Consider the following 23,337-nt stretch of genomic DNA (forward strand, 5'->3'; position numbering starts at 1 on the left):
CTAACCAATGATCTAGCTGATCTAGGTCAAAAATGTTATATACATTCACTACAGAGTTATATGTGATTTACAGTTAGGACTATTATGGCTGCAATTAAACAAGATTACTAAACTTACAAATAAATAAAACATTTATAAAAAAAAAAATTATATATATATATATATATATATATATATATATATATATATATATATATATATATATATATATATATATATATATATATATATATTATGGATTGCATGGAAACAAAAAGAACCTTTACTACATTTTATGACTGATTCATTTTTATTCTGTTACTTTGATGTAATAAGCACGCAGTATACACTCTATGGTATATTGCACAATTTAGTGCATTCCAGAATAAGAAATGTAACCACTTTTGTACAAACAGTATTACATACTATTAACTGGTAGCTTATTACCCGCCCATTATTAAGATATTGGCTGTTAATTAGTATTTATGAAAGTACATATTCTGTATGATCTTATAATTCATTCCTAATCCTACCCAATACCCAAATCCAACTACTACCTTAACAATTAATAAGCAAAAAAAAATGTTTTGCTTTATTAAGGCAAATGTCAAAGTTAATGTCTTATTAACAGTGTGATTTGCACCTTAAAATATAGTATGAACAATAGTAATATTGCTTTTTGGCATAAAAAAAAAGTCATTTGTTTTTATCATGCAAAACATAATTAAATACCAATAAAAATAAATAAAAAAATAAAAACTTATCTAAAAATGAAAGATTCAAAAGAATCAGTTCTTTCAGAAGATTCAAACTTCTCATAACTCATGAGAAAAAAAGACTGTGTGATTGAAGGAACCTGAAGGAGGCGCTCTTGTTCCATCTGCCATTTCTCCTGTCGCCGCCTCTCCTCCTCATGATCCCATGACCAGCTGGAGGAAGTGGTGCTGATGGAGGGAACCTGAAGCTAATACCACAGACAAAAATAACGAATAATGGTTGAAAGAAAATATGTATAAAGTTTAATAAATAAAAAAACTGTCAGAATTTAACATTCATAAAAAACTAAAAGTCAATGACAGTGGTAACTCACATCAGAGATGTCAGACTCTGAGCCACCTAATAAAACAGATAAAGACAAAAATCATTTATTTAAAACAAAGGAGTGCATAAAGTTTAGAGCTATAAGTTTCCCAAGCATATATTTTGTTGATTCATGCTGATCAGTTGATTCAGACACACACCACCTGCTCATATGACAAAACTGTAACCAAAGCCACCACGGTCAATTGAGCACACAGCAAAATTCACACGTACATGCCTGTATGAAGGTTTTAAACAAAATAAAAGACAGAAGTAAACATGAAAGAATCTCAGAGCAAACCTAATGGAATTAGGATCCTCTGAGATTAATTAATGTAGAGGAATCTCTTCTGATTGAAAAACTAATGGTTCAAAGTTACTTCTACAAAAATGTATCCTAGTTTTAATCCAGCCCTCACAGAACCTATCACAGCATAGAAAACAAAAGTAAATAAAAATAAAAAGGTATTTGTAACTTTTTTACTGTATTATTTCTTGCATTTGACTTGCATTGATCCAATTTCTAAATCTTGTCTCAGAATTAATTAATGTCTAATTCTGAGGAACAAAAAAAAATTGACAACTTTCTTACAATAACTATTGTTTTAAATATTAGAGTTGTTATAAAGCTTTTCTTTCCCCTCAAAATTGATATTACAGCTCAAATATCAGAACAGAGTAGAGTGATAATAGTGGGTTCATGTCTGCCAATTCAGGTTTGTGTTATCATATAATTTTGACTATATTTGGTTTGAGTTCATACTGTAAGCAATTCTGAAAAAATTGCAGGATTAAAAAAAAGTCACAATCGCTTTATTATATTTTTATTTCAGTTGTGGAAACTGAAATAAAAATAAAATTTTATACACCACAGTCCACACAATTATTTCAGAACATAGCAGCATAAAAAAGCATCTTTATTTACCACAGAGATAGACCCAGGAGCTTACAGTGCCACCTGAAGGACAGAGCATTAGCTTTAGCTTCAAGAATGACAAAACGGGAAGCGACAGAAACCACTGAAACATTTTCAGATGTTCATGCTCCGACCTAGAGGTTGATTTACAAAAGCTTTTGGTACACAGTATTTAAGAAAGAGAAAAAAAGCCTATAAAATCATATTTAAGGGGCTATACACAAAATTGTAACTTGTTATTAGCAACACTAGCTAAACTGGTATTGTACGCACTATGTACAAAGGACTGAATTTGATTCTAATCCTTGATATACTGATGGAAAAGTTCAAAGCTTGGAAATAATAAAAGAAAAAAAAAACCTGACTGTTAACTGAAAATTTCTTCATATAGCCCCTTTAACATAACATAACATAGGGTGCATGTGTACTGCATGTACTAAAAGCTTTGGGTCATCAGGGCATTAGAATGCAGAAACCCATTTGTTTTTAAGTGAACAGAGTTATTAAAATTCAGAAGAACAGACTCCACCAATACACTCAATTAAGAGTGTTTCACACAAATCAGCACAGTTAAATGAATTAGCAGCAGTTTTCAATTAGACATGTACAAATAAATTGCTAGAGCCCGAGTAAATGCAGTTACCTTTTTGCATGAAAAATTCTAACTTTCTTCTACGATTTTTTAAAGCTATGAGCTCATAGTCTACAAAAGGTGGAGAAAGAACAGTGGGAAGGAATGTGAGTAATTTCCTATGTCTTCAAACATTTTAAGTTTAACTTAGCTCTTAAAAAACCCACCTTTGTTTCTTACAGCAGCTGCATTATCTTGGATGCTTCCATTCATCATTTTAGACACTACTCCCTAAAATAAAAATAAAAAAATCAAATCAAATCAACAAGCAACAACTTAAACTGGACAAATTAATAATGTACACTACTGTTCAAATGTGTTTATATATACACTGATAGCCGTGAGATACTACAGTAATATCAGCGCTCAGACAGCCTCTTGACCCCATTTACTGCCCCAATTCATTCATTCATTCATTCATTCATTCATTCATTCATTATTTATTTATTTATTGCCATGTCAGCTACTAAGGCTATTTTCATGGCAAAAGCATTTCAGTAATTAACAAAAAAAATCAACAGTAAAAAAAAATAATAATTGAATATACAGTTTAAATAGGATTTTTCTGCTTAATACATGTTAAAAATTCAAAAACTTTTCCTGGTGTCTATTTGTTAAAAATGTCCTTAAGAGAGTTCTCATCATAAAAAGTCTTTCTGGAGTCATTAAAAGCAGGGCAGTCCAGTAAAATGTGTTTTAGAGTCCATGAGGTTTTACAGTGTAAACATTGGGTAGGGTCTTCATCTTTGAGTAAAAAGTTGAGTAAAAAAAAAGTGTGTTAATCTTGTATGTCCAATACAACATCTGGTAAAAAATTTTACTGCCCCAATAAAAACATCCAGTGCGATTTACTTTATATGCAAGGGTATTTATTAAAAGTGGTAATCCCGGAATAAAGACATTATTCTTTATGCGCAACCGAACCAAGAGGCACAAAGGAGAGATGATGAGTGAGGAAGGTAAGACTTAATAAGCCTTATTTTCTGCCATGTGTCACGTCTCAGGACAGCAAATCATTTTAAAACATCTTTTAGTATTCTTTAGTATTGTCTATAGAATTTCATTTAATATTAATGCAAAAGATTTCTTCAATGATCAGGGCCCCAGTACAGCTTTATAGTAGGCCCCAGTACGCCCCCTGCTCTTCACCCTTGTGAACACCATAGCGACATCAAGAAGGCTAAACAACTCTCTACACAGTTTGACAAATATTGCTGCTGTTGGACAACATAATGGACTTGAGGCTTATTTTAGTTGAGAATGTAGTTGTTTAGATTGCAACTGTGCAGTTTATTGATAATGCCCATTTGAAAATATGTTTTCATAGCACACTCGAGCAAAAAAATGACGTTACATTGTTCTTCCACATGATGACAAAAGAGACCAAATAATAGGCCGGGGAATAAAAAATGTTTTTCTGAGCGTAAAATTAAAACGAAACTTGAACAAACCATTATAGAACTGGTGAGTGACTTTCTAAGCCGACTTCTCTCTGCTGTGTGTTGTAATGCCATTCTTACACTGGTAGTGTTTCTTGTAGTGCTTGCTTTGTTTTGCCTTTTTCAGGGTTAGATATTGTGATCTCCTGATTGCAACGGAGAAATACTGGGAAATATCTTTAGACGGATGACATTTCATGCCATTCAGTCAAATAATCTTAAAATGTCAGCAAATTCACCTGTTTTGTGAATTTCACATATTGCCCTAGAGAATCATCCAAATACTAGCTCTAAAATGGTGTTGACAAATTAGTAATGGCTTCTGCTGTTCTGATGTCAGCTGCACATATGATAAAATGCAGATGTGCAACAACTTTAACTATGAGGTAAACACAAAATAAAACTTTCCATCCAGAGCTCCTTCACGGGACTCCACACTTGTAAACAATCGCTCCATCAGGCTCATGCCGCTCGCGTGGCTCTCGGTCCCACCCAGACTAATCAGCGCTAACAAGCCGACCAATCACAGAGCTTGCGCTACGCGGTTGCAATGTGTAGTTACATTTTTTGAGAGGTCCACGTCAGCGACGCCTACGGCCACAGCGTGGGGCTATGCGTCGTCACGTAGGCTGCGCCGTAGCATACGCGTGCGTTTGACGCAGAAGTATAAATCAGCCTTAAGGCCCCGTTTACACTGTCAGGTCTTGATGCCCATATATGATTTGTTACCTATATCTGATTATCTTTGCCTGTTTTACACGTTTTTTTAATTGTGACCCATATCCAATTCATGTGTTTATACTTGCCATAGAATTTACGATGCTGTGCATGCATAAAGGCGGGTTCTAGCACGGGTGCCACACTAGCCACGATGGAAGAAATTGTCTTGTTTTTAGCTCTGTGAAATATGCGAAGTGTAGTATAAGCAGTGAATGGTTTAGTCCAGATTTACCCCCACGCAGTTTATGTAATGGTATGGCCCTGAAGTGTGTGTGTAGTTGAAGATGTAGCCTTTGCCTGAATGCGCACTGGTGTTGGAGAGAATAAATTTGTTTTATGTGTTGCCCGCAGTGCATGTATTAATAGCGACAAAAAGCAAGTTACAACACGAGGTTCGCCCAACTTAAATGATTTTGAGGCGGTGGAGGTGGGAAAGGGCCCTCATCGCAGCTTGTGCCTATGGTTTATATACTATATGATGTCCTCCATCATTCAGAGGAATTTGTGGGTATGAGAGAGATCTCAGGTCTGGTGGGAACAAATTGTGGCGACTGACTTCTTTTAAATTAAAACCGCGGAGAAGCACCACATTGTCGGTCGCAAGTTTAATGACATACAAAACAGAAAGCCTCAAATCTGATCTGCCTGTTTACATGACAGTCGTATTGTCACATATCTGATTTATAACTGATTTATTTACACATATGAAGGAGGCCTGAAACCGATCTCTGAAAATCCAAATGCATGCGTTTTTTTTTCCTGTTTACACAGTCATAGAACAAATGCGATCTGTTTCACATATGAGCAAAAAAAAAAAAAATCTGAATTAGGTCACATGTAACTGGCAGTGTAAACAGGGCCTAAGTTACTTGGCCTCCACTTCTGATATACAGCCACATCACACTGCCACAAGTGTGATATATATATATATATATATATATATATATATATATATATATATATATATATATATATATATATATATATTAGTGCTATAAATCGATAAAAAAATTAACTAATTAATCACACTTTTTTTGCAATTATTCGCATTTAAAATACTGAAACTTGTAATTTTTGCTATTCAAATGTAAAATTAATATAAACGCAAGACAAAAACTATTTAAAGTTATAGTAATAATATAAAATAAAAATAAAAAATAATAATAATAAAGTATTAAATACAAACAGTTGCCGCAAATGCACTCTCCACCGCATCCCTCCTAGCTCTTCAGGTATGTTGTGCGCAACTCACCCCCACCGCTCTTAAGGTACGTATTGCGCGCACACGCCCCTACTCCGATAGGTCACTCACTCAACCCCTGACACCCCTCAATGGGCCTGACAAACACACAAACGTGCTGGAGCGACTCCCTTCAGATTGAACACGCATGATCGCGTTTATCAAATTTGCTTAAACTAAGCGTTCTTAAGTATGTCTATATTTCACAAGGATTCTGACAAAACAACTTGAAGCATACACTTTCGTTGCATTTAATAAGAAAACACGTTAAATGTAATGAAACATTGGAGGGCTCATGCTGAAAGGCAGAGTCTTTGACAGCTCACGACTTCACCAGACACTTTCTGAGTACATTTACATAAGACAGCAATTCTCAGATTTTAATATGATTAAGATAATATTCTTATTAAGAGTCTACCGTGTAAGCAGCGAATTGATTATCTCAAAAGAACACCGAGTCACGAAATACTGAGGTTTTTCTTTCCGTTCGCCATGAGGTATCAAATTACATTAAAACAGAAGTCGAAAGTTTAAAATGAAACACCCGAAATTGCATGAAACTCCTGGTGATGCGATATTAATTGTTTTAAACTGAAACTTGCCTTCAAAAAGTGCTTCCTTGATCTTATTCATATTTAATTAACACACGTCCACCACAACAGGAAGTAAAAAAAAAAAAAAAACCCTGCAACTGCGTTAATTTTTTTCAACGCGTTCATTATTTCAAATTAATCGCATGCGTTAACGCACTAATTTTAAATTTAACAGCACTAATAAATTTAGAACAAAACACAATTTAACCAAGTGTTGTAGGTTGTTGAATTTTATTGTAGCTTTACATAACTTCACTATTGTAGTATATTTCAGAATTAAATTTATTAACATGGCAAAGATACATTTTTATAATGTTTATTGCAACATTATTTCTCAAAATCCTTTAGTTCATGCATGCAAGTTTGCATCCCCATTTTTCCACTTTCCATGCTAACATGTAAACAGTTTTAAGGATTTTTTTATAGCTGTAAATAAAAACCTCTAGTAACATTATGATGTCTTTACTGCTAATTTCAATTGATAAGTTGCAGTCTTCTGATTAATTAATTTATATACAAAAGGCATCATTAATCCGGTTTAATTACTGCCTACCATTTAATATTCACTGCACAAGCTAGAATATAAATTACCACAGAAAGACATACACATACAGTTAAACTCACTAATTTCCCACATTCATTAGATTAGACAGATTACATTGTGCTGACTCACATTGGCAGGCTGTCCGTTGACCTGTGTCTTCCCCACAGTCTCCACTGAAGAGTTTGAGCTTGTGTTGATGGGGACAAAGTGCTCAGGTCGCCCTATAAGTGTTGAAGTGGCACTTGTCAAATTGATTATCTTATGGCTCTGGTATGGTAGGGAAGGTTGGCCACTGCCCCAGTCTGTCCAGTACCCAAAACATACATCAGCAATTCAGAAACGTCAAGGACACAAATGAGTGAACTTGTCAGTGACGTACATCAGGATTTTAACCAGAATTGACCATTGTTTGTGAAAAATCATGTGTGATTAAGCAAATTAACTGTGCCTATATTTAAATGATGGTGAAGAAAGATTACTGGTGCAATTGTGAAAACCCGTGAAGCTGCAGGTCTTTATACAACTATATTAATACATACTGTAAATATCGGTTAATTAAGGTATTCTTATCTTGTGATTCGTTGACTGTTTTCCATTTTGTATGGTTATGAATTGTATTTAATGACCTTGATCTCCACTTTGTCTACTTTTGATGCTCAAAATTGAATGCAGCAGTATAACTGAACGACTTTTATTGACATTTTAGTAGTTTGAAACAATACAATGTATAATTAATAATAGATAAAAAGGATTAAGTTAATAAAATAACAAAAAAAAATAAAAAATAAAAAAATAATAAAAACATACTGGCAGTTTAATATCAAGTTTTTGTACCACACTGTAATTTACAATATCAAGGTCCCATAATGCAATTCAAGAGTAAACAAATCTCTTAAAAAAAAAAAAAAAAAATGAATCACAAAATATGAAAAAACTCTTAATTTACAGGTATTTTTTTACAGCTAGGACAGTGACTGACAGACAGATAGACCACCTTCCCACAGTGACAAAGACAGACAAGAAAAAATAATACCCAACATCAAATTGCTGCCGTTTCTACAAATCCTTTGTCTTTTAATTCCAGAGTACATGCATGCAATATTGTACTCCACATATGAAAAGTGCCACAATAGACCATAGATGTGATTTAATGAGCCATTTGATTTGTGTTTGTACAAATTCCTTTGTTAGAAGCACTAAATTATACTGAAATGATGCTGTGGCTCATACACTCTTACAGATCCTCACCATTCTGGCCGTGCCGTCGGATGTCCATCAATAAAGTGCCATTTTGCTGTGCTGTTTCCATGCTGCTTTTGAACTGCTCATAATTCATTTCATCCACCCTGCGTCCTCCCAGCGCCACAATCTCATCACCCATCAGCAGACCATATAACTCTGCTGGGCTGCCTATGATGCAGAATAAAGGGAAATGATTATTTAGGATGATCACTTTCAATCATCTTCACTGTCATAATGAGGGAGGGTCACCCCCTCCCCCCAAAATTAATGGTATGGGAAACACTGATATATGTTAGTAATAGGATCACAAGCTAAAACTTTTTAAACAAGCTTATTACCTAAAGAAATGTGGCATGTGGGAAAGCCCACATCAAACCCTCTCTGCTCAAAGTTCCAACAAAGTCATAAGCGCATGGCGGAAAACCATTAAGGGCATGTCCGAATCCATTTTTGCTGTTTTAAGCATAGAAAAAATATGTTCTGCGCCCCCAGCGCATGGTCTAAATGGGTTGTGCTTATTCTCCTAATGAGGTATGGGTGTGTTTTGAGCATAACCTGCATTAAACCAATCAGAGTCTTATCTCCCATTCCCTTCAAGAGTCAGCTGCATTGCGCCATGGTGCATTTGATATTTACATGGTGCACTTTGTAAGCGGAAAAACTGAATGCTTCACTACCACAAGAATAAAGAATGAGCCTCCTCCATTTGGCCTCTTTACTTTCTCTTTACTTTATTCCTTTACTTTTGTGGATAAGGAAACTGTGTTTTACGCCATTCACTGAAGACATTTAATAGTCTACATATTTAATTTAGTTTGTGAGCACAAAAGATTTGTTTCAAAACTATTTCCAAATTCAGTTCTAAATTCTAGCAAATGAATAAATGAACAATGAAAACAAAGTGTGAACAAAAAAACTAGTGTTTTTTTTTACATTTACGTAGAAAATAATATTTTTTATTATTATTATTAATAATAATAATAATAACAAACTATGCCTTTAATTTAGAGATAAAACCTGGTGTTGAGTTATCTATTTTTGGTGTACCAAAACAAAAGATATTGTTGACAAACAAGGAAAAAAATTATATCGCCTTCGCTACTTTTTTAGCGAAGAATTTGTAAGGAGAAGAATACTACTTGAGTGGAAATCAGCAGCTTCACCTAAAGCTTCAATGTGGATGTGTGATCTTATTATATATTTGAAATTATAGAAAATTAAATATTTATTGAAGGGATCTGTCAAAAAAGAAAATGATGAGACATGACAACCTAGGGTCACATATTTAGAAAAAAGAAAGACTTTTGTTTATCTGATTTATATAAAGAATTCTGTGCAAACAGGTTTAACTGTGATCACCAATATGGTTTGGTTTTATATGCATGTAAAAGACCACTATAAATGTATCAGATTATTCATTTGTATTATATACTGTAATCAATTATTTATTTAAATTATTTTTTAAAGTTTATTTTAAGTTATTATTTTGAGTTCTTCTTATTTTATTCTTTTTATTTATTTATTTATTTATTTTATTATTATAATTATTTCTATTTTGTAATGTTTTTTTTTGTAATCCTGTTGTAATTGTATTTTAATCAAATTTGTTTGCGAATTCTTTTTGGCAGCAGTTTTCAAAAATGGGGGGAAAAATTACAACCTTGATTGTACAAAATGTTTTGTTAAAGCCTTGAGAAAATAATCACAAATAAATATAAAAAAAATAATAACAACAACAATAATAAATATATCTGCAAGCAGCAATTAAGGGGCCAAGCACTTTTGGCCAAAAGGTGGCGCTGCTCCAGAAGTTTTTGAGTACTTTCAGGGCATGGGGTTGAAGATGCATACCATGTTTTGTAATGAAATGTGAATGTGTTGGTAAAATGTAGCATTTTTGGCCAAAAATCAAAATGGTCGACGCCCAAAATGGCTGACCTGTGAAAATCAGACATCATTCGACTCGACATGCCCTGCCGGATTTAAAGAGACCAGTTTTATGAGTTTTTGACGAAAGGTTGAGACGTTATAAACCAAAAAGGCAAGTTTTTTTTGTATCTCCGGACAACTAGGGGGAAGTGTGCCGAAACTCCGCATATAACCTCAGAACCTAGTTGTCATAACACACACCAAGTTTGGTGTGAACCGGTGAATCCGTTACAGAGATAATCGCCTCAAGTCTATTTTTGCAATTTCTACTTTAAATTTGATCGCAAGTTAAACAAAAACAGTTGGTTTAATTAACTTGAATTCCATAAATTTTGGTTGGCATGGTCTGTAGATCATGTAATTCAATTTTGGTGAAAATCGGAGAAACGGCCTAGGACGATTTTGATCAAATAGGTTTTTCAAAAAAATTTAAATAGCGCAAAAAAATTCATGGCGGAAAATGACGTCATAGGGTGCGTTTGAATCGGACGGAGCCAAAGAATTAGAGGAAAGAAGAATTTTGATTGTAGCCCATTCAGTTAAAAAGTTATCATGATAAACATACGTGAAAGTTTGGACAAGTGGTGGTGCTAGAGAGTTGGATTTTGAAACTTCATATTTGGTCTGATTAATGTTAAGACTGTCCCCTATCATTGTGCCAAATTATACAACTTTCCTGCATATGCCTATATGGGCTGCATTCAAATCCGGCGTAAGAAGCAGAAGAAGAATAATAATAATAGCAACGCTAACGAAAGCAATCATGCAAATAATGCACCTTAAAACACCCTCTTTTTAGACCGGAGTCTACAAAGTCTACAAAGTGGCGCAAATGGATTTGCCATTTAAAAATTAGTTTTTAAATTTTAGAGTTGCGCTGGTCTGAAAATAGCAACAAATCACTCCATATACATCTTGCACCTTATTGCGCCGGGTGTATGATAGGGCCGATAAATCTTTTTAGGGAGATTCAGTCTGATTGGAGTAAGAAAAAAATACCATGTGGTTGTTTTATCAGCAGTTTTGAGAGGTTTTGAGAGGTTTACTAAATTATGGTATGCAGGCAATCTTTCAGTTCAATAAAAACAGAACTTGCACGTATCATGCTAACATACAAAGTTGCCATGAAAGTGATGATTGTAAGAGAGTTTACATCACTTAAGTCAACCTATGAGTTGCTGGTTTTTAGGACTGCCAAATAATAGCAAATGAGCCAAATTGTGTTTTATTTCAAATGTATGAAGTACTGCCATCGGGGAAGTGATAAAACGATCCTTAAATTATAAAATAACCCTTACAAGTCATTTATACCAATATCCTTCAGCATTTTAAATGGTAAACTACCTAAATGCCACTGCTTTTGGTTAATGTTGTGTTGTCTTTTTTTTTTGTTATATGTGGATTGACTCCAAGACAAATGTGCTGCTTGAGTCCAAGAAAAATTCCCTGCAAAGAATAAAGTATAACTGGACTCAAATGTATACAGCGGACAAAATTACATTGCTGAAATTGCAGAAAAAATACAACAAATTAACAGAATACTTATATATATATATATATATATATATATATATATATATATATATATATATATATATATATATATATATATATATATATATATATATATATATATATATATATATATATATATATATATATATATATATATATATATATATATATAATATATATATATAATAGCATATTTATTTACTTAAATGGATTACTATTAATATTATTTAATATTACAGATGTCAGTGGTAAAAAGCTATCTCAAAGTGCAAAAAGAGGTATTTTAAATTTCGATAATATTTCAGACATTTATTTTACCCTTAATTTAATTACAGAAAAATATGAATTATTAATTAATAATGATTGACAGGCCTAAATAGGCCTTAGCAAAACAACAGAACAAAATCATACATCATTGAAGAGTCTGTCAGCTAACGTGCTTAATAGAATTCAAGGGAAGGAAGTCAATCTGACTCTTCTGCCACAGTTTTTCTCAAAACTTCATCAAACATGTTATTAAAAATATGCCATGAGTCAAAATCACATGCTTTAATTTTCTTATACACAACGATGCAAATAAAAGCTGATATAAAAGATCTGGGTCTTACTTTTTACAAAGTCAAATTTAGGCATTTTATAAGCAATTTACAGAAGCATATTCAAACTTTTATTCTGCCCATGAAACTTTCATTTTGCAAACAAAAATTCTGCCCATGATAAAAATAATTGACGTACTGTAATATTAATAAATCACTGATCCGTGGAATGATTCTTCTAAAGTAGTATGTGTGCAATACAGGACTGCGTTCATGAGCCTGTTTGCAAACAGATTTACTGAAATACTTTCACTTCTCAAAGACAAAATTGATGTTAAGTGATTTTAATCTCTCTTTTTTTGTGAACATACATGGACTTTCTAGTATTCCATGCAGTGGTAAAAACTAGGTAAATTAAAATTACATTATAAATGTACTTCATGCTTATAAAATACCCAGAAGAACAGAAATAAACCAGATATTAGCTATGTTTTAATCCAAAAATGCAAATTAAATGATTGCACATAACTGGAATATTGCATATACGACATGCGAATAAAGCAGCCTTTCCATCCAAGTAGTCAAAGAGAAAAAAATTGTCACTTACTAATTAACTGGTGGCAAATATTAAAATATCAGACACTGAGAACAGCATCAGACGGTGAAAACAGACGCTCTTGACAATTCTAGAGGTAATTTATAATATAATAACACTGATACTGGCATTTTAGAATCACCAAAACAACATTTTAGATGCTTTACAGTGTGCTTATCCTGCTGGTCTGTCCATTAGCACACACACTATCATCACATGATTTCTTGTAACAAAGTCACATTACCCTTTTTAATTTAACCTTTTTAAAGTGAAATTTGTTAAAGAAAAGTGTTACCATTATAGTTTATGCTCATCTTTTCTTATCGTATAAAAAGTTTATTCTACTCACTTATGTGCATATGTTTTTTTAAACGCACTTTCAAAATGCTCATCTTGGGGTTTCCCTCAAAATGTGCATAAAAATAGGCGGATGGAAGTGTAGCTATTGTCACAAGCGTTTATTCTGCAGCAGCAATAGCTGATGTATTCAGTAATCTAGGTGTTGTTCATATGTGAAGGCGCCCTCTATCATCGAGTGTGAATCAACCAAAATAACACTAAAATGTGTGATCACAACAATATTTCAGGTCTTATATATTATATTATAGGTCTTTAAATCTGCTCCTGAAAAGTTCCAATCTGCTTATGTATTTTACATGATCTTGATCTTGAGGCATAGAGAGAACGAAGGGCTTTTCAGTAATGCTAGATGAAATGCCAGTGTGGACGTGGATCGTTTTCATTCAAAAATGCCATTTTAATACTAAGACAGGTTAGTGTAAACAGAGCCTAACTGTGTATTTTTAACGAGTGGGTTGCTGTTGCGATGAGGGCGGGACAGAGGATTGCGATGCTGGCTCAGCATCGTGATATCTATCAGCCATCCGCATTGGTAGATGGCATCGTCTAGCGACCAAACCCTTTGAGGCATCCCTACAGATCACTTTAAAGGCACAAGTGCAGACTTAATGCAAAATCATAAATATTTATTTAAATAGTTAATTGCTATTACCTATTTGGTGAGACACATTATGATGAAAGGAACAAAATGACATTTTCAAGCAGCACTTTTCAAAACTAAATTCAAATCAAAGCATTTTCAAGGATTTCCAGCACCCAAATACATGCTCTATGCTATCCAGATGGTCACTCTGACCTGCTTTTGCATTTGCAAAATTCACAGATTAAATTGGCCACCTCATGAATGCTCTTCTCATTCATGAGGATACATCCTAGGCTCAAGACCAGACTGTCTAGAGGACAGGTTCCAAGACTTCTTCAGTTTAACCAATCAGACTAATGCAGAGTAAAACACCTTCACTGTTCTCTATAAATCATTCAGCATCTCAGTCTCTCTCCAGAATCCCGAGAATAAAAAAACTTCAGCTGAACAGAAACATTCTTAGCAATACACAAACACCACTCAAAATTCAAAGAAGCTACAAATAGATCTTTCAAGGACACAGTGGAATACATAAACATCCACAAACTCTAAAAGCTACAAAAGTATGCAAACAGAAATCCCAATTGCTACATACATGTATTGTAATTGGAAGCAAAAAAAGCCTTTCAGCCTTAAATAAATCCTAAACGCAGTTCTCTTCTATTCATATAGTCATTCGCGAGTAAACATACACCTCTCCAAAGCTGCACCGTATTTCTCAAAACACGGAGAAACATCCATATACATCTAAAGTGACCACTTCACAGCAACCATTAAGTCTTACCTGCTTGAACAGATTTCACATAAGCACCAACTGAGTCCCAGTGAGCCTTGAATCCAAAGTCTCTCCCGCTGTTAGGCTTCTGATTCAAGCAGACTCGCATTTCACTTTGACCCACCTGAAAGAGAGAGAGATACAGAGAGAGAATGTGACACCTGAGGATCCCATGACACCTTCTTCCTCGGGAAATCTGCTTCGGTCTGTATAACACAAACCGGTCACTACATAGAGTTGAAGGCAAAACGATTAGGCCCTCCAGTGAATTCTTTTTCAAATAATTCAAGTGATGTTTAACAGAGCAAGGACATTTTCACAGCGTTTATCTAGTCTATATTTTTCTACTGGGAAAGTCTTATTTATTTTAGCTTGGCTGGAGTAAAAGCTGTTTTTATTTATTTAAAAAAAATTAAGGTAATAATATTATGCCCCTTCATATCTGTTTTCAATTGGCTACAGAAAAAACTATTAAGCTTAACAGTGTCTTGACATTTCTCTCCATAAAACAGCAATACTTAATATTTTATTGTACATGTAACCAACTAACAATACATTAAAAAATGAACACAACCATTTCTCCGTTTAGACTGAGACTATGAAATGCGTGATCATATACACCAGTGGTGTGGCATCTACTTGCAAATGGACCTAGCCTGACTCAGGGTCTGCCCATCAAAACAAGGAAATTGTTTTTAATTCATGGCCACAATAAATATAATTTGTGTATGCATGTCTTCTTGTTTCTCTATAACATCTAATTACTCTGGCACTTTTTTGTACATATATGTTATTTTACAAGCTGTAAATTTTATAGAGCTGCATTACGCGCAAATGCTGTTTTTGTGGAACACAATGAAAACACTGGAGATCAGATGTTAGTGGTTAGCTAACAGCATTAAACGAATGATGAATAAATATAAATATAAACATAAAAAGTGTGGTCTTAAAAACAAGAGGAAAAGCAAGTAGCGACACAAAAACTACCCAAAATATAAATTTTTGGGGTATCCTAGAGCGAATACACGAAGCTGTAAATTAAACACCAGGAATATTGTGAACAAATTTGTTGAAGAAAGGCCTGGAGATGCAACTTAATGCAACTAAAATGGTTAAGTGGTTTTGTGTTTTTAAATTTTGGGCCAACATTTAGACTTTTTTGTACGAAGTTTCATTCTGGTTGTGAAAATCTTAAGTTGTGTAAATTAAGGCTGGGCAATATTACAAAAAAAAAAAAAAAAAAGATCACAATATCATGTTTTAAATCATTCTACATTGATAATTATTGAATATTTTTTAACAATACTTTTAGAAATGTTCGATTTTTTTTACAACTTTATTTTGATTTACTAACATTACTAAGGCAAATAGTTTTTATAGTCAAAAATAAAAATACTTAAAGTAGCTGATCTCTTTATAATAAACATAAGTGTTAAAGAGACTCGCTAACTTGATAAATAAAATATTGCAAAGTGTGTGCAATGATAAATCAACATCTGTAGGGTGTCAATAAAAATGATACAATAAACGTCAAACTCTGTTAACAAAACAAATTATGATAATCAAATCTGAGCTTTCATGTAAAGGAACTATCTATCATTTTTCAAATACATGCTAAACATTACAAATTGTGAAGTTCAATGACTATATTACCCCATGTGCTAAAAAAAATCTTTCAGAAAGAGTGCTGGTATCTGAGATGCACAAGAAAAGAAACCAAAAAACCACTCTAATGACACACATATATATATATATATATATATATATATATATATATATATATATATATATATATATATATATATATATATTTATTTTTTATTTTTATTTTTTTTAATTTATTATTATTTACAATCTCCTCCCTGCTGCTATACGGCACTCATTTTTGCGCATGTTGTTATTCTGACCTCAAGTGACAAGTGCAAGCACGTGGTTTCCTTCATCATTTTCTATGGCGTCTCTTGTAACTAGGCGACCATCAACTGGTTTCTCAAGATGACAAACCATTGCTGTAGCTCCAATGCAAGTTTATGGAGAAAAGTAAAAAGCACTGCAGTCAGTCTGTAATTAGTCTATCCTTTTTACTGAAATGTATTATGTATATATATTCCATATAAAGTGTCAAGGAAATTGGTTAGTTCTACTTGCATGAATCACACCATGTGCGCATCATGCAAGTCGGGATACTCCATTGAAAATGAAAAACTTACACGCTAAGCTCATTGGCATTCCTTTCGCGCACTCTCAGCAGCAACATTTTAATAAAACTATAGCCTATAGAAAATGGTGTTTGGTCAATAAATATTTATACCGATTTTATCACCCAGCCCTAGTGTAAAGTGTTTTTTTTTTATGGTATTACTTGTCTTTTTTTTTTTTATATCCGCTGCCTTCAATAGCTGTTTCTAGCCACCTATTTTTATGCGCATTTTGAAACATTGCATAAAAATGCGTAATGGAAAGACCAATATGCACATACAGTATATTTTGAAAATCTACATACACTTACACATAACTGATAAACTGTATCTGATAAGAAAAAATACACAATATGAAGCGAACACATTTACAGAATAAATTCCAGTATACATAAAAAAAAAAACTATATGATTTTGTCTTGATCGAGTCATAGCAAATATAGGAAGAGCAGGATAGTATTAATATACAATCCAGAAAAACGACCACGTTGCAAAACATTTGAAATGTTGTTTTAATCACTGTTAAAGCCCTAATGTCTATAAACAAAACTCTGATGAACAATGTTTTTTTTGGGGGGGACATCTCTGCTTTACAACCTGCTTTCAAAAGCCTTCGGAATACATTTGTAGAACAGCAAAGGTTAGGAGAAAACTACAAAAACATTTTAAAGACTGAAAAAGGTCTTTAGAATGTGATTTGATTGCAGGCTGTATGACAAATAAAGTAATTATTTTAAAAGTGTATGATGATTTTATATAGGCACTGTATCTGTAGTGCATTATTTCATGTTGCATATATCATGTTGTGCTATATTCCGCTTTTGTTGTGTGGTTATAATGTATGTTGCATAAAATAATCATCATGATTTGATTTGACTGGTTTATATCATCAAACAGCCTACCTTTACATCCCTGATTTCTGAGATGGCAGGAGGAGATGTTTGGATGATAGACGTGGTCATGGTCACTTTAGTGGCATAAGAGTTCATTGGAGGTGCTGATGACCTTCCATCTCTGGTCTCTTCCTCTTTAGGGTTGATTGGATGAGTGCTTGAACGAGAGTGGCCCTTGCCAGCAGAGGCTGTGACCTTTCCTTGACCGCCCAGAAAAGAGGGGACGGCTGAATGGTCTCTGTGACCACTGATCAGGCTTTTATGCGAGTCGTCCACCTGTAGAAACACAGGATGAATCTGAATAAATAAAGTGGCCACTTTTTCTACAAACATTTCAGATGTACACAGCCATTTCACCCTGCAGCACAAGACTGGTTGCTCACTGAAGCTAGGAAGGGCTGAGCCTGGCTAGTACCTGGATAGGAGAAAACATGGGAAATCTAGTCATGTGTAAAACTTAGGACACCCTATGAAAGCCTTGATATTTGTTTTTTTTTAATACGGATGTTGAATCTCAATTTTAACAATGCAGAAAGATAAAAGTAATATAACTAAACAATTAAACTGAAAAAAAATTATTTTGTTAATCTAATTCTAGAAAAATGCTAATTCTAACCTAGGAAAAAGTTAGGACACCCTACCGCTAAAAGGTTACCCCCTTTGGCTGGCCATCTATTAGTCTCTGACATCGATCTGAGGAAAGTGTAGCCCACTCTTCAATGCAGAATTCTTTTAGCTGTGAGATGTTTGAGGGGTTTCTTGCATGTACAGCTTGTTACAAGTCACCCCACAGCATCTAAATGGGATTAAGATCCGAGCTTTGACTTGGCAATTTCTCCATGGTGCTTTGTTTTGGGTCACTGTTATGTTGCATGGTCCAGTTTCGCTTCAGCTTTAATTTTCAGACAGATGGTCTCACATCTTCCTCAAACATCCTCTGACACACCCTAGAATTCATAGAGAATTCTATGACTGTGAGCTGACCAGGTTACCCCAAACCATAACACTTCCCCCTATGTACTTCACAGTTGGTATGAGGTTCTTTTCCTGGAAAGCTGTCTTTGCTTTACGCCAATCATGTTGTCTGTTCTGGTGTCCAAATAATTAAATTTTAGTCCAAAGAACATTATTCCAGAAGTCCTGGTCTTTGTCAATATTCTTTCTGACAAACTTCAGTTTAGGCTTGATGTTTTTTCTTAGAAAGCAAAGGTTTCCTCCTTGCATAAATCCCATGCAAGCTAAACTTGTGCAGTCTCTTTCTGATTGTAGAGGCATGTACTTTCACATTAACATTAGCCAGAGCCTTCAGTAGGTCTGGTGCAGACCTTTGGAGATCTCTTTTAGCAACTTGAGGTCTGCTGTGAGGGTAAACGTGCTGGGCATGGGCATGCCTGGGCATGTTGGCAGTTGAAAGCCTTCCACTTGTAGATTATTTAATGGACAGTAGAATGGCTCATTTCAAAATCTTTTGAGATCTCTTTAAATCCCTTACAAGACTCGTAGGATGCTAGTTTTTATTTTTCTAAAGGCCTCGGACAGCTCTTTTGCTCTCACCATTGTACTCTCTCTCACTTCAACATTCAGGAGTACACCAAAATAAATTTCAAAGGTTTAGAAAGGGCAAGCCTCATTCAAAATGCTGCTTAACGATTTACTTATAACAAACACCTGTTGTGGTTAACCTGTCACATTAATGCTTCGGTCAAACCAGAGTTTGTGCGTGCAAAATTCTGCTGTACAGCACTGTGAAAAGGCTGGGATTAAACATGATAGACATACACAAGACACACACAAAAAGCAAGCGATTGCTCCATGTTTTAAATTCTAGTCCAGAGAGGTCAGGTTTTGATCTTCAATTGGTCGGAAGCAATAATGTGATGCGATTTTGCAGGTCAGAGTTCACCAAGCTTGAACTTTGGTGCAGCGAACTGCAAAACTTGCCGCATGACCTTTCGTTTCCGGTCTGACACATTCATGTGTATGACTGGAAGTCTACGGGGAGAAAAGTGTAGTGTGACTGCAGCTTTATTCCCATGTCCTAACTTTTTCCTCACTTAGAATATGCATTTTTGTAGATTTAAATATTTAATAAAAAAAAGTTTAATTGTTTAATTATATTACAACAATCTTTCAAATTCAGATTAAATAACCATTTAGTAAATAAAAACCTTACTAAATACACATAGTCTCCTATTTTTTCACATGACTGCAGGTTGATGTTGGAAGTGGTGTAAGAGAGGCCAGCAGGGGGTGCACAACCTGTGGTCTGTGGGGGTCCTAATGCCCCAGTATAATGAAAGGGACACTATACTGTAAATGAGTATTTTGGATGAAACTTGTGAAAAATAAGGTCCTGACTCTCTATAGACATTACCCAGTCCAAATTTCCATTCCTTAGCCCTTACTCAGCATATCCTCACAATCATCCCCATCCATTGAACTGGCTCTATCACTCTCTCTTTTTTTCACCTGTTGTCCTGTGGCTGCAGTCACATCATCCAGGTGGAAGCTCCACATGATTGCAAAGTGCTTTGGGTGTATGGCAATACACAATATATTCTGATATATAAAAATGTTCCTTTTTTTCCTGCAGTGAGTTCCGTTTGATATTGAAACTGTTGAGACTTTAACACTTGTGGTGCTATTGAACAGGGATATGGGTAAGGCTAGAGACATGTGGTATAGATAGGTGTAATGGTGGGTTAAATTGTAAGGGATAGATGGGTCAACAGTGTAATTATAAATAGGTTAGGGTTAAAACTTAATTACAGATGCATCATTTCAATACAAATTATAAAATGTAAAAGCATGTACAAGGTACATGCATACATTAAGTGCATTGGAGCAAATAATTAATTTAAAATGTAGCACAGTATTTAAGAAAACATAATATAAAGTGGGACCCAAACTGAAAAAAAAATAACTATCTGCATTTAGCGTCATTTCTTTTTTTGTTCATTTTATAAAGAGTATGCATACATTTCCATGTATAAAGCCAACTTCTGATGAAATAACACAACACCACAGTTAAAAATGAAAGAAAGCACTGAAACAAATGCTACATAATTGCTTTTTTACATAACAGCAGCCCAACAGAGCATGTGACCATGCATGGTTGAGAAGCCTATCATGGAAAAGCATGCACGCACGCACACACACACACACACAAAACAAAGTCATAGCTTGGGTTTCACGAAGCACCCGAAGTGCAGCGTGGTAGTAGTGGCTTAATTCATTATTCATAAACCAGCCGCTAGATGATCAGGCAATGAGGAGTAACACTAAACTTCACACACGGAACACTGCACAAACTACCATCCGCCCTTATGCCTCCACTGCTTTATCAGAAAGAGAGAGAGAGACGCACACATTTGGGTACCAATTAGAAACTAACAATTACTGTAGGTCAGGGCTGAAAAAGTGCCAGCACACGAAAACAAATTTATATTCACATTAAATCTGTTGTGATTGTTGTGATTATTGTATTATTGTGATTGTTGTACAAAACGCTATACAAATAAAATTAAACTGAATTAGGATGTTCTAAAAAACAAGCCATATGATATTTACCATAATTACAATGTTTTCTAAATTGGTCATTTACCTTAAGGCTGATTAATAGTTTCGTCCAGCACATGATTCAGGGTTGTTTATACTTTTAGAATTTTATGTGAAGTGTAATTTAAGATACATATTCTGCATAATAATAATAATTATTATTATTATTATTATTATTATTATTATCATTATTATTTTTAACACTTTACAAAAACTACACACTATTAATCATCTGTTAAGCAGTAGCAAATGGTGAATTCATTATCTGTTAAGCATTAACTCTACATTAATAGATGTTAGTAAGCAGTTCAAATGCTGCATTCTTGACTTTTATACCTCTTGACCTTTCTTGACATGTATAATGTGCTTAATGATTGGATTTTCATACTTTATTAATGATTATTTTGTCATTAAGTATCATTATTTACAAACTAGTTATTTAAGAATAGCTGGTGCTATTTTAAGATCTTTCAGAATGCATAAGCAAACGATTAATAAACTATTCAAATTAACACTCATCTATATTATTATTCAGGCATATAATAATAAGTCATTTGTATGTTAATAAATGCTTTAAGTCAACTTTATCAAGTTCTGATTGTTAAATGAACAATAAATACTTAGCAAATAATTATCTATTTGCTAATGCTTAGTATATGACTCAGTTTGTAGTTATTATAAAGTGTTAACTTACTATTACTATTATTATTATTATTATTATCATCATCATCATCTCAAAGATGTAAAATCTTTAACCAACATATCCATCATTCATTACACCTACACATCCACAATTTGAAAAGCCCTTTCAATCAGTACATCACCTATCAGTACTCACTTATTTACTACCTCTAAAAAGATGGTTAACCATCTTACCAATAGCACCTTAAAATAACATTTTAAAAAATAAATAAATAAAAAATAAAAACAGATAACCCTAAGATTGTTGAATGTTTAAAAATCACAGAGCCGAAACGCATTTACTACACTAGAACTGCAATCCTGACCACTCTCAGCAGTCATAAATGTTTTTAATCTACAAAAAAATATGAAACAAAATTCACTAAAATAGATTAGTCTAATTAATTTTCTTCATTTCCTTTGAATGGATTCATTGAAACTGAACCAGAGTCAAAAAATGTAGTTTGTGTCAAATAGCTTTAACGGATGACACTAGGCATGAGACAATAAACATTTTCAAGGTATACCGCAAGTTTGGAAAGTTAAGGTTTTAAAACGACCAAAATATTTTGCTATACTGTTCCAACTGTAAATTTAAGATTTTTTATTGACTTTTTTTGTTTGTTTGTTTAGGAAAACAATATCTCCAGCAAATAAAGATGCTGTTTTAAACTGTAAACAAATCTGTGTTTGAAACGAATGAAGACAGCTAAAGTCAACTATTTATTTGAATTATTTAGCCTGACATGTTTACTTTTCCAAAATAAGTTTCCTAAAATCTAATATATTGTTTTCAATGGGGATTTTATTTTTTTACCCAACCATTTAAAAAAAAGAAAAGAATATATTTTAGAGCAGTAATCACAATACTGTGAAACCATATTTTTATCCAAGATTATTATACATTAGAATCCTATAGTGGCCCATGCCTAGATGACACTGCAATAAAACCACAGATTTAAGCCACTTAAAATGTATTATTTATAGAATATGAATTACTACCTACTACTAAAAATCCTGAATACTACCCAGGCATCACAGGTGCATTTGTTGAGTTTTTTCTATTCTGAAAGCTTGATGTCAAAGCTAACAAATACAAACAAACCATCAAATAATAACCATTATACAATCATACAAAATGCCACCAAAACTACCAAAATTAAAACTTACAGTTGCTTTTTATGATAAGTGTTGTGACTTGCGCCCATCTCTATTTAATGTGAATTTAGGTTCAGTTTTAGCATGAAATATGCAGCTTTGTTGAAAAAAACTAAACAACATGTTGAAAACAGAAACAAATATGCACAGTTTGGAGAAAGTGAAGTAGCTC

The 23,337-nt window shown here is 33.7% G+C and overlaps 1 protein-coding gene across 58 annotated transcripts in view; it reads right to left on the reverse strand.

Moving 5' to 3' along the window:
• lmo7b (LIM domain 7b) overlaps positions 1-23,337 on the reverse strand; it is a 92,590-nt gene that overhangs the window by 16,526 nt on the left and 52,727 nt on the right. For 19 of the 58 annotated variants that reach the window (NM_001443026.1, NM_001443025.1, NM_001443021.1 and 16 more), the window contains 7 exon segments: positions 836-943; positions 1,070-1,095; positions 2,774-2,837; positions 7,272-7,444; positions 8,391-8,552; positions 14,687-14,801; positions 17,778-18,044. In NM_001443026.1, coding sequence (NP_001429955.1) covers positions 836-943; positions 1,070-1,095; positions 2,774-2,837; positions 7,272-7,444; positions 8,391-8,552; positions 14,687-14,801; positions 17,778-18,044 — 915 coding nt within the window. 58 annotated transcript variants of the gene reach the window in all.

Source organism: Danio rerio, chromosome 1 (assembly GCF_052040795.2).
Source record: "Danio rerio strain M-AB ecotype USA chromosome 1, GRCz13ab, whole genome shotgun sequence".
NCBI classification, from domain to species: Eukaryota; Metazoa; Chordata; class Actinopteri; order Cypriniformes; family Danionidae; genus Danio; species Danio rerio.